We start from the raw sequence: 10,866 nt of genomic DNA, 5'->3' as shown, positions 1-10,866 counted from the left end.
GCCTTTTTCCCAGGGTGAGGAGCTGCAATAAAGCTCTGTGATGGTTTCTATTTTAGTTTGGAAGCTCAGCCCTCCAGTTCCCATGTCTGTATACCAGGGCATTTGGACTGATACCATCCCTGCCTTAGTCATGGAACTGTTAAGATTGGAAAAGACCTTTGAGATCATTAAAGTCCAACCATCAACCCAGCACTACCACTGCGATCACCACTAAAGCAGGTCCTCAAGTACCACTTTCACATTTTTGAACACTTTCCGGGATGGTAACGCCATTTCCTAGACTTCAGGAATTAAAAGGAATGAGACCATGAAAGAACAGACACAAATTGCTTTAAACAAAGACTGGTGTATTTGCACTAGACTAGTTGATACAGAGGATGCCTGAGGGATGAATTGTCAGTCTCAGCAGCAAATACAAATATATTTTAATTAGTTAGAACTCACAAAGGATAAGCACTTATTTTGCGGTGTTACTGTGCAAAACCTGAAGCATAATGCACAGGCAACCCCACCCCTCTCTTCCCAACCCTTTCTCCTTTGTGTATTTAAAAACAAGAAGACATGAGCCAGTTTAAAAACCAGAACCTGCAAGGCGCCCAGTGATAACCAAGTGCAAACAAAGCAAAGGGAGTTCACCGAAGGAGGTTCACTTTGTAGCGAATCTGTGTTCCAAGATCTGAGAAAGGCGTATGTCTATCTCTTCATCCTCCCCTTCAGAGAAACTGTTGTGACTGCTAGGTTTGATGTTAGAGGGGGAAAATAATAATGCAGAGCAAGCATGTAGAAGAGATTCATTCCAAAATCCCCTCTAAGCATGACAATAAACTGTCCACAACTGAGACAAATGGAAAGGATTTTTTCTTTCACTTTGGTGCAAGTTTATTTATTTTGTACACTATCCATCCATACACCTGCGATACAAATCTATGAACCTGCCACAAAGCATTAAAGCACAACATACCTATTATTTTGTAGACATTTGCATTTTTAATCACCATCCAGCCCTTGTGGATCAGCAGTGACTCATCTTGTAGTTCTGTAAAAATGCAGATGTCTGGTAACCGTACGTACACGAGAAAGGGGAGAAGAAAAATGTTCACTTTTAGGGAACATGGCTCAAATCTTCAGATTAAAAAAAAAGTTACGTCCCCGGAAGAGCTGGGTCAGTAGGGAATTCTGTAAAGGATCCTGTAAACTCATTTTCTACAGCAAAATCTAAGCCTGCAGACATCTGCTTTGTGGAGGCTGGGAATAAGGATACACGAGGACTCACTGTCTTGCACTTACTGTGTCTTGCAGCGCCGTGAGCTCTTGGCAGGTTTGACAAACTTACTGGATACCTGGAGTGCTGGATACAGGTGAAGGGAACGTTCTGTACCCTCTCCTGGGGCAATAATAGGGCTTTTCCAGCTAGGAAGTTTTCCAGCCAGTGACTGAAAACAGCTATACTTCTGAGCCATGAATGGCTGAATTTAAATGACCTATTAAATGCAGCTACAACAGGAAGTTTATGTGGCAGGAAACACAAAACACAAAGACAACTATTTGTTCCACGGTTCCCTCTCAGGCTAGAAAACCTGGTAACTTTGAAAGCCCTAAAAATGCTGCTCTGGTTTAAAAACCATCTACTTGGCATAGGACCGTATTTGTTTTTTTGCACACAACTGTTTCATACACCTCCTTGTTTCTGCATTAAGCATTCTGCATTTCTTTGCCAATCTTGTAGCTGAGGATTTTGTTCCAGTCAATCTTGGTGCGGGTGACGGGCAGCTGCCGGCGTAAGGCTTTGAAAGTGGTGTCTGACATAGTCTGGTAGTTTTCACTGATTGCTGTCTGCAAGGGCAAGCACATTTGGTGAGGGCACACATAAAACACTATGAGAACGCTCAACTTAGTGTTAAAGCCACAAACTCCTTTCTGTAAGGTGTAAGGCCCACTATTAACTAAATTAATAAGGCAGTCATCAGTGTGTGCGCAAGTCAAAGGCTTTTTATTCACCTTCCCTGTAATGTAGCAGCATCTCCTTAGGTCTTTCACTGACTTATCTCTTTCCAGTCTCCTGGCACAGAGGCTGGGACAATGCAAAAGCTGTTGCACAAGTTTACTCCTCAGAATTTTTAACTGTCACAGAGGAAAATACATTGACTCACCCACTCCTCCCTCCCATGCTTGTTCCAGGAATCATTTGTAACCCTTAAAAAAAACTGTACAGTAAACCTGATAGTTAATTACAACACACCTTTGTAACTTTACAGCTTTATAACTATATGTTTTAAACAAATACTGTTACCCTTTTCTAAGCAATTCTTACAGGCAATACCAGATTCAGCTAGGAACAGAACGAGAGGTCACTTTTCCATGTTTCTATTAACTGCAAATAGAGACTGATATGATTCTGTTTTATTTAACTACTACTGATCTTACCTGGTACTCATTTTCTGCATTTTCTATGATCTTAATAAATTCCTTAGCAGTTTGGACATCACTCTACAAAGGAAAAAAAAAGTTTGCATGTTTAAGAGCAACTTACATAACTTACATAAGCTACACAATAGATTTATTCTCAAATGATAGGCTGAGTATAGATAAAGTAGGTAACATCATCAGCTTGTGCCTTGTGGTTGTAGCTGGTTCCTTTCACTTACTGCATACTAGGTAGAGCTTGTGCTCCAAACTGGAACAGAGCTGCACCCTAGTGAGCAAAAAGGAAGTGGATCTTCATAGTAAAATGAGTCACTTTGCAGCTGTTGCTCCCTCTACCAAACTAGAGGAATTCTTAATTTGCCTTAGCATATGTCTCTTACTGTTTCTTTCCCTTGGACAGAGATAGAAAAGCATATTCTGTCCTTTTTAACCCTAACTACTAAGAGAAGCTTTCCAATAGAGACTTTCTAATAAGACTGAATTTTAAGCAGTTGGGAATCTGGGATTCCTACATGACTCTAAACAGCACAGTGACTGTTCACCCAAAAATTACTTTAAAGTCAAGAGAATGAAGTCATAGCAGCATGCTTTGTGAGCTGTTAAAGGAGTGAAAACAGTTGCTTATCATAAAGATCTTTTAGCATACTTACTGACACCTGTACAGAGTCCTGAATGTCTTTGTGACTAACCAACTGGACATTGCCATCTTCATAGTAATGGACCTGGACAAAAAGACACAATGCAGGTTTCATTATGACCACTCCCTCCAGAATTCCTGAGTCCCCCAAATGCTACTAAAATGGCACAACAGAGCATTGTGCCAGTCTTCTCTGCTTACATGGGGACTAAAAGCAGGATGGATTTTCTAAAAGGTTTCATTCTTTGTCAAGACTGTTCAAGATTATGTTAGTCAGTAAATGCCTAGAGCTAAGAGCAATTATAAAAGACTCAAGGTAGAGATTTTAGCCCTATAAAGTGAAGCAAAGTAGACGTCTATAGGGTAATGCCACATAATAAACCACAGGCCAGATCTGAAACTATTACTAGAATACTAGATTTAGGAATTACTTTCTTGAATTGTTTATTTAATAACATCCTGACTTGAGAAGGACATCTCTGCTGCATTTCAGCATCTCACTCTGGGATAAATGCATTTGTGTAAGACAAGCACAATGCAGTTACTGCCAGGAAAAATAACTCACCTGGATTTTGAGCACTGCAGCCACTTGAGCTGTTGGTGGTGTGATGGTAAACTTCCATTCTGATCTCCAACGCCCGTTCCTAGAAGCAATCAAAGCATGAAAAAACTATTTCCAAGAAACTCTAACAGCAAATGAATGAAATTAATGACCAAGTTGTTTCTGATGTTGTCTTATCACCAATACCACATGGGATTTAGTGCTTTAGATGGCATGGAGTTAAATTTCTACAGCCCAGCTGAATACAATGCAGCTTCAGTACAAAGAAGCTCCAGAGATGTAAAGGAGTATCTATCCAGCTCTGATAATGCCTTTTCCTCTGGAGAGGTCACAGGAAGAGTTTTGCTAAGTGCCAAGGGGGCTGCAAGGAAAACACACTACAGAAGGAAAAGAACTTCTTGGGAAGCCCGAAACTCCCTGTCCTTCAGACTGTGTCAGAGCTAGAGGATGGGTTGGTTTGAGGAACCAGGCAAAGGAAGAAAACACACTATATTGAAATAGTCTTACCAGAAGTTTTTGGGCTGAAACTGGTGGCTCTCAATACAGGCAATAATTGTCTGCTGTCCATCTATAGATTTACCATAAACCTGTATTTAGAAAAAGAGTTAAAAAGGCCCAAGAGCTAAGGAAAGCCATTTTTAGTCTCTGTTCTTGGCAGCAGGGTGCAGGCTGCAGTGGTGGTACCTCACTGGGAACATGCACCACGAGTTACATTGTCCAACACCTCCCCTGGCAGGCATCTTATTATGGGTAGGTTTGAAGGTGCTTGGCAGTCATGCCTATGAAAAAGGTCTAATTCACCTTTACCTCTGTGTGCATGCCAAGATAGTTGCACCCTCTTTGGAAATGTCATTCCAAAGTTAGCCAAAATGCTAGTGAGGATGGAGAATTCCAACAGCTCTGCCCAGCACAGTCTGCTCTGGGACTGAGTGACTCAGAGCAATACACTTTCAGGGAAACAAGATGGGTACTCAACAGTGCAGAAGCCATTGGGGTAATGATCTTTGACGTAGGCTCTCAATGCACTGTCACAGGCATCTCTCCATTGTTTTAAAGCCGATTCTGTGTCCTCGGGCTGGGGATCACTTGCTTCTTTCCTTAAGTGGTCAAACTTAAAAGAAAGCTTGTTTCTTGGGTCTAAAAATCTGCCATTGCCCAGATCACCATGTTCTGTGATTAAGACCTGGAATAGAAGTTGAAATGATGATACATTTAGGCTGATATAGATATATTATTTTGCATTTTTCCCTACTTGCATATCAGTGTTACATTAGGTACTTTCATTGAGCTATAAAGTCACATAGGAAAATCAAGAATTTATGATATTAATACTTTAAATTAGTAGTTGTTGTGAGCCTAAAGGTAACTCTGCTCTCCACAGTAATACTGCACTCACATTTCTGTCCCAGAAAAGACCGAACTATAATAATGTATATATTTGGCTTAAAATTGGGTATCCATTCAATAGAAGCAGGTTGCTTTGCCTTTAAAGTTATTTTAGCTGTATTCCTTCTTCGTTTCTAAAGGAAACAGAGACGTTTACTCTGAAATCTACCATTTATTGCCATGCTCCATGTTTTGCAATAGCTCTACTTCTAGGCAAGAAGGGTACATAGATGTGACTACTTCTAAAATATACCAACTAAAGCAGACCACAAAGCAGCCTTGCACATTCTCTTCTTTTTTATTTTTCACCTTAATTCTCTGGTTTCCCAGATATTGACTTTATTGGGGTGGGTTTTTGGGTTTTTTTTTTGTTTTTTTGCAGGTCTGTAACTTTCTCATCAAAGCTATTTCAATGAACAGCCCCCTTAATATATGCCTCCCATACTCCCATAAACATATCTGGGACACTAGAAAAGCTGGGTCAGAGCTTGGCTCAGAGAACAGAGCAGATGGTCAGGCAGCTTTCTGGCTTCTCTACGACTTGCTGTTTGTTCTAAAAAAAAAGAATTAAAAAAAACCCTGAAATAACTTGTTTTGCTGGCATAGACTGGATAGTATTAGGTATAATCACTATACCAAATCAACGATTTGGTATAAATAAAGATAAGTTTGTTTTTTAGGGTAGCTGGGAATGGATTAGGATTGCAGAAAATAAACCAAACAAACTATTAAGAATCTATTATCAATTGTCAGTAGGAACTGTAAGCAAGTAGCAACATAAGGATTTTTAAGTGAGCTTTAAATAGACAGTAATCTTTAATCACTCATACTCTTAAGTAAAATTCCAGTGACTTCAGCGTGGAGCTTTAAGGAACAATGAATTGGATTTGCTAAGTAGTACAACACAGAACTTAAAGAGAATATCTTGGTTATGCTTTGTTCTTATCAAAGTAAGTTTGTCATATTGATATGTGGGGGAAGGAGGAGGAGTGGTACCTTGTGAGCAGAATGAGTGAGTCAGCTGATGGTGATGTTGGCTTGTGAGCCAACATCCTGATGAAACAACATTTTTATTGCTTTTTCAGAGTGCAGGAATACAACCTGGAACGTACAAAGTTTCCTCTTACCTGATCCTCGTACCCTTCTATCTTCACTGGGGTGAACTGATCCATGTTGTACTGTGCAAATGCGCTGTGGAGCACCAAAGGAACATGAACTTTAGCTGCACGTGCACATTTATTCTGCCTCAAGGATTATATTGCAGCAAACGTCAACTTAATTGGGCAAACAATACACACAAGCACTGTTAAAGGATTTTCCAATACCTTTCACTGTAGATAGCTATAAACCCCAGGTCTAAAAGCATGTTTGTTTAGGGATGGCCAGGAAAATACAGAGTTCAAAAGTAGAACAGGAGATAGCCTGCGGAAATGTGAGCAAGCCAAGGCAAAACAAGAACACCCCAGCTACAATTTAGACAGCAGCAAGGTAAATAAATGAGTAGACGAATATTTACAACAATTTTCTTATGCAAAGACTTGCTGACTGACATGTCACCTAGCTTGAAATATATCTTAGCATCAAAAAGCCTGTATGTGTAATCTGTAAGCACCTTCCAATGAAGCTGTGGAAGTAAACAACAAATTTTTATTGAGGGCAGTTCCTTTTCTAAACTTAGGCTATGGATTAATCAGTATTTCAGGCTTCACTAACTTTATAAATCAGATGATTCAACATGATCAGACATTGCTGCTGCTGCAGAGTTAAACTTTTTGGCAGTATGCCTTCCTGTCAGTTTTATACAGCACAAATTCCCATTTAGGGTTTTTAAAAAGAATCATCCACACCTTTCATTATGTATTTTGTTAGGTGGGCTAAGGAATTACATAAGATTGCTCTGAATGCAGCAAATAGTTTTCTTTGTCACAGAATGATGGGTACAAGAAAACAGAAGGATCTCTGATGGTAATTTGACTTGTGTTTGGAATCTCAGTACTTACTGTGCTGCTCCTTCCCTGAGAAGATTGTCATTGTTAAGCAATAACCGGACATCTGGAGAAGAAAGGGTCCAGGTGTGTTACTGGATTTTTTATCAAATGCTTCACTTTATGCACTTTATTTTCAACTGTACACGTGCAAACATTAAAAGATGAAATGATTTCATTAGGCAGAAACAGCCCAGAAGAACTGCATGCTTTCCCAGGCCACTTAACCTTAAAAGCAGTATGGTGTGACACAGCCTTAGATTCTTATAATAGATAAAACATGAAGAAAACACCACAGATAATTTTTTCCTTAATTGCTTACCATTGAATACTTCATTAAACTCTCCAGGGGGAGCATGAGTGATGAATTTTGCAGCTATACGCACCTACAATGAAGTAGAAAAGTAATTAAAGACAAAAGATGACTTACTGAGTTCACACATATTGAAGCAATTCACCAACAAAACCACCTCTGAAGGGACAGAAGGTGGCAGATTTAGGGAGAAATCTAGGCATGCACTGTCAAGTTAGAAATAGTCTTGTAAGACTGATCAAAGCAAGGCTGGACAGGGCTTGGAGCAATCTGGTCTAGTGGAAAGTGCCCTTGCCCATGGCAAAGGGTGGAACTGGATGATCTTCAAGGTCCTTTTCAACCCAAACCATTCTGGGTTTCTATGAAGGCATGTGATGATGAAGGAAGGCATTAATAACTGAGAAAGCCAAATTTCAATGTCCAGAAACTCCAAACCTGGAAAAGAAAAACCCTGTCTCTTCTAAAAGTGTAATAAAACTGCAATGTGTTCCAAAATCCAATAAACATGTCTTGCACAGTTAGAATTTAGGTGGTCCAAGTATTGGTTCTGTTGGAATTGGTAAGAGTTTATGGTTTTCATTATAAAACCTTTTATAGCTTTTGCAGGACCAAAGGGAATAGAAAGATCTTGGAAGAAATGAAAAAGGAAATGCCACAAAATTAAACCTCTCCCTTAGAGTAATAAAAACGTCCCATTTCCTCTGACAGCTAACATTTCCAGCTAACAAAGCTGACCAATGAGCCTCTCTGGTCTAACAAGACATTTATTGAAAGTGACTAAAGAATTGTTCATTAGAACCCTGATTACTTTCTACTTTTCATTCTGAGCAGCAAAACAAAGAATTGTGTTTATATATGTAACTGCTTCACCTGAGTTATCACCAGAGCTGGAAATAACTCACTTCTCTCAACAGTCTTCTCTGTTTTAATTAGAAATTGTTTGTATTGTTTGTCACATAATTATTTTAAGGAAGCCATGAAAAGAAATAAATACCTTCCCAAACAAAAGGTAATTGCCTTATTCCAACAGGATCAAGTAACAACTCTGCCTTAACTGGACTGAGCTTCAGATAAAAATAGACTGTCTTCCAAATTAGCAATGATTTTGAAAAACAGATATATATTATTTGTGCCTGAAGAAATTAAGCAATACAAAGAAAACATTAAAAAGACGGTATCTTGTGTAGTTGATCAATAAAATAGAAAACATTTCGGTCAAACTATTGAAATCAGGAGTGCAGGAAACAGGCTGGGGAGAGATTAATTTGAAATGTCAAGCACTTGAATGGTTGTTGGTTTTTGGAGAGGGTTGATTGGAGGGCGGTGTCAGGATGCTCCTCTGCAGAAACACCAAAATAGGACTTTCTGCAATCTGCCCCATTTCCTGGCCCCCGGGGCCATTTCAGGTGTCATTTCAACTCTGCAGCATCAACTTCCTGCTTCTAAAATGGGGAAAGTGTCTGAGGGGAAGGGAAGCTGCTCAGCCGTGAGTTTAAACTGGCACAACAGCAGCAGAATGAGCTTGAGCAAAACGGGAGATTTCAGAGGAACTTACAAGAAAATCACAGAATCACAGACTGGTTGGGTTGGAAGGGACCTTAAAGCCCCTCCAGTGTCCCCCCTGCCATGGCAGGGACACCTCCCACTGTCCCAGGTGCTCCCAGCCCCAGTGCCCAGCCTGGCCTTGGGCACTGACAGGGGTCCAGGGCCTGCCCACCCTGCCAGGGAAGAATTCCCAATTCCCCATCTCCCATCCATCCCTGCCCTCTGGCAGTGGGAGCCATTCCGTGTGTCTGTCCCCCCTGTCACTCCAGGCCTTGTCACCAGTCCCTCCCCAGCTCTCTTGGAGCCCCTTTAAGTGCTGGAAGACGATCTAAAATCTCCCTGGAGCGTTCTCTTCTCTGGACTGGACACCCCCAGCTTTCCCAGCCTGTCTGCGAAATTAATCTCTTACATAAAAAACGCCCAAAGAGAATAAAGGAGTGAAGCTTGGAGGATGGAAGGAATTGATTTTGTTGTTCAACTGACGTTTTTGGGTTTTTTCTTTACTTTAAAGTACCGCTAAACTCAAAAAATTAACATATATAAAGTTCTCGTCTCATCTGAATAGTCACATGCTACAGAAAATCCTTGCTGCATGTTTCTCTTTCAGATCCTCCCTTGAGGTTATCCTTCTCTGCCTGTGTGAGCCATGGAGTTAGTTGAAACTGAATGTTCTAAAGGCCTATATCAATTCTACTCTGGAATACTTATTTCAAACAGCATCACCTAAAATACTAACAGATGAACTGCACCTCTAAAGCTCTGCTTGTTTCACAAATGATGTCTCTGAAATGAAGCTGAAATTGCAGTTTAAAGGAAAAATGAAAGCAACAGCCGGACTTGTAGGATCCTTGCAGATCCATGAGCCTGAACAACTCCTCCAGAATGTTAAGAAATGAAGCAAGCAATAAGTGTTAACACTTCTGTGATGTAAGGAAGAGTAACAGTGCATTTTTAAACTACTGCGTGCAGACAACAGTGTGTTACCAAGCAGAGAACTTGCAGTATGTAACTTTCTCCACATTCCTACACAAGAAGAACAAACTGCTCATTTCCCCCTTTCCTAAAATAATTATGGCTCTATTTACTCTGACTTAGTCCTTTCCATCCAGCTTAATTCTCAGGATCTACATCGCAGTTCCTGTCAGCATCTGGGGTGAGCAGAAAATGCAACAGCACACTCGGAGGGTGTTTAAGAAGTGAAGAGATTGCAAAGCACCTTACAGACACGCTGGTTACTTTGCTGATTTGGGAAAACCAGCATAGAAAACACATTTTCACAAAATTATTTTGGTTGGGAAAGATCACCAAGCGATCCAGCTGTGACTGTCTCCCACGCTGTCAACAAGATCAGAGCACTGGGTGCCACGAGTCCTTCCTTGATCAGGGATAGGGACTCCACCACCTCACTGGGCAACCCCTTCCAATGTCTAATTGCCCTTTCTGTTAAGAAGCTCCGGCAGATGTCCAACCTCCACCTCCCCTGGTTTAGGTTGAGACTATATCCATTTTCATGCAAAACGACTGGCCGAGACCCATCAGCTGCACCGAGGCAATAAGGAAATCGAAAGGCAATGAGGAAATGGGAAGGCAATGAGGAATTCGGAAAGCAATGAGGAATTTGGAAGGAAAAGTGCTGGTAAGGAACAGCCGGTCCTTCAGCCGGGCGGCGGCGGCCCGGTGGTCTCAGGAGCCCACCCACCCCGAAGCACTCGCAGGCCGGCACACCGGAACCAGGTGAGCTCGCCCGCTGCTCCCCACCCAGTGCCCTCCCGGGGTCAGCAACACAAACCCTCAGCGGAGAGGCGGCCACCCCCTCCCTTTACCTTCTCCTCATCCGACACCCGCTCCTCCAGGTCCGCCATCTTGGCAGCTGTGCGCCCGGCCCCACGGAGTGCATGCCGGGAGTGCTGGGCGGCGGACCGAACGCGCTGGCGGCGCCATCTTAACTGCGGGCAGAGGCCGCGTGGCCGCCATCGTAGAAACGGGTGGGTTCTCCCGGTACCGGAAAACAGAA

At 41.6% G+C, this 10,866-nt stretch overlaps 1 protein-coding gene across 1 annotated transcript; it reads right to left on the bottom strand.

Annotated features, from left to right (window-relative positions):
- Window positions 1-330: 330 nt before the first annotated feature.
- CAPZA1 (capping actin protein of muscle Z-line subunit alpha 1) lies at window positions 331-10,831 on the bottom strand. Its single transcript, XM_005495641.4, has 10 exons — window positions 10,676-10,831; window positions 7,317-7,380; window positions 7,010-7,061; window positions 6,137-6,200; window positions 4,600-4,806; window positions 4,131-4,210; window positions 3,627-3,705; window positions 3,075-3,146; window positions 2,425-2,487; window positions 331-1,833 (listed from the first exon to the last, which is right to left on the bottom strand). Exons 1-10 carry the CDS (start codon window positions 10,712-10,714, stop codon window positions 1,693-1,695), a joined length of 861 nt encoding a protein of 286 aa, XP_005495698.1. The 5' UTR covers window positions 10,715-10,831; the 3' UTR covers window positions 331-1,692.
- Window positions 10,832-10,866: the final 35 nt, after the last annotated feature.

This window comes from Zonotrichia albicollis, chromosome 28 (genome assembly GCF_047830755.1).
Source record: "Zonotrichia albicollis isolate bZonAlb1 chromosome 28, bZonAlb1.hap1, whole genome shotgun sequence".
Lineage (NCBI taxonomy): Eukaryota > Metazoa > Chordata > Aves > Passeriformes > Passerellidae > Zonotrichia > Zonotrichia albicollis.
The sequence above is the reverse complement of the archived record's forward strand: the minus strand, read 5'-3'. Positions and strand labels throughout refer to the sequence as shown.

Excerpts from the sequence above, each read along its gene's own strand:
- CAPZA1 (XM_005495641.4), bottom strand. The coding sequence starts at position 10,714 with ATGGCGGACCTGGAGGAGCGGGTGTCGGATGAGGAGAAG. Across the intron at positions 3,147-3,626 it reads CTGCAGTGCTCAAAATCCAG|GTCCATTACTATGAAGATGG; the intron begins GTGAGTTATTTT and ends CTTTTTGTCCAG. Across the intron at positions 1,834-2,424 it reads ATGCAGAAAATGAGTACCAG|ACAGCAATCAGTGAAAACTA; the intron begins GTAAGATCAGTA and ends TTGCCCTTGCAG.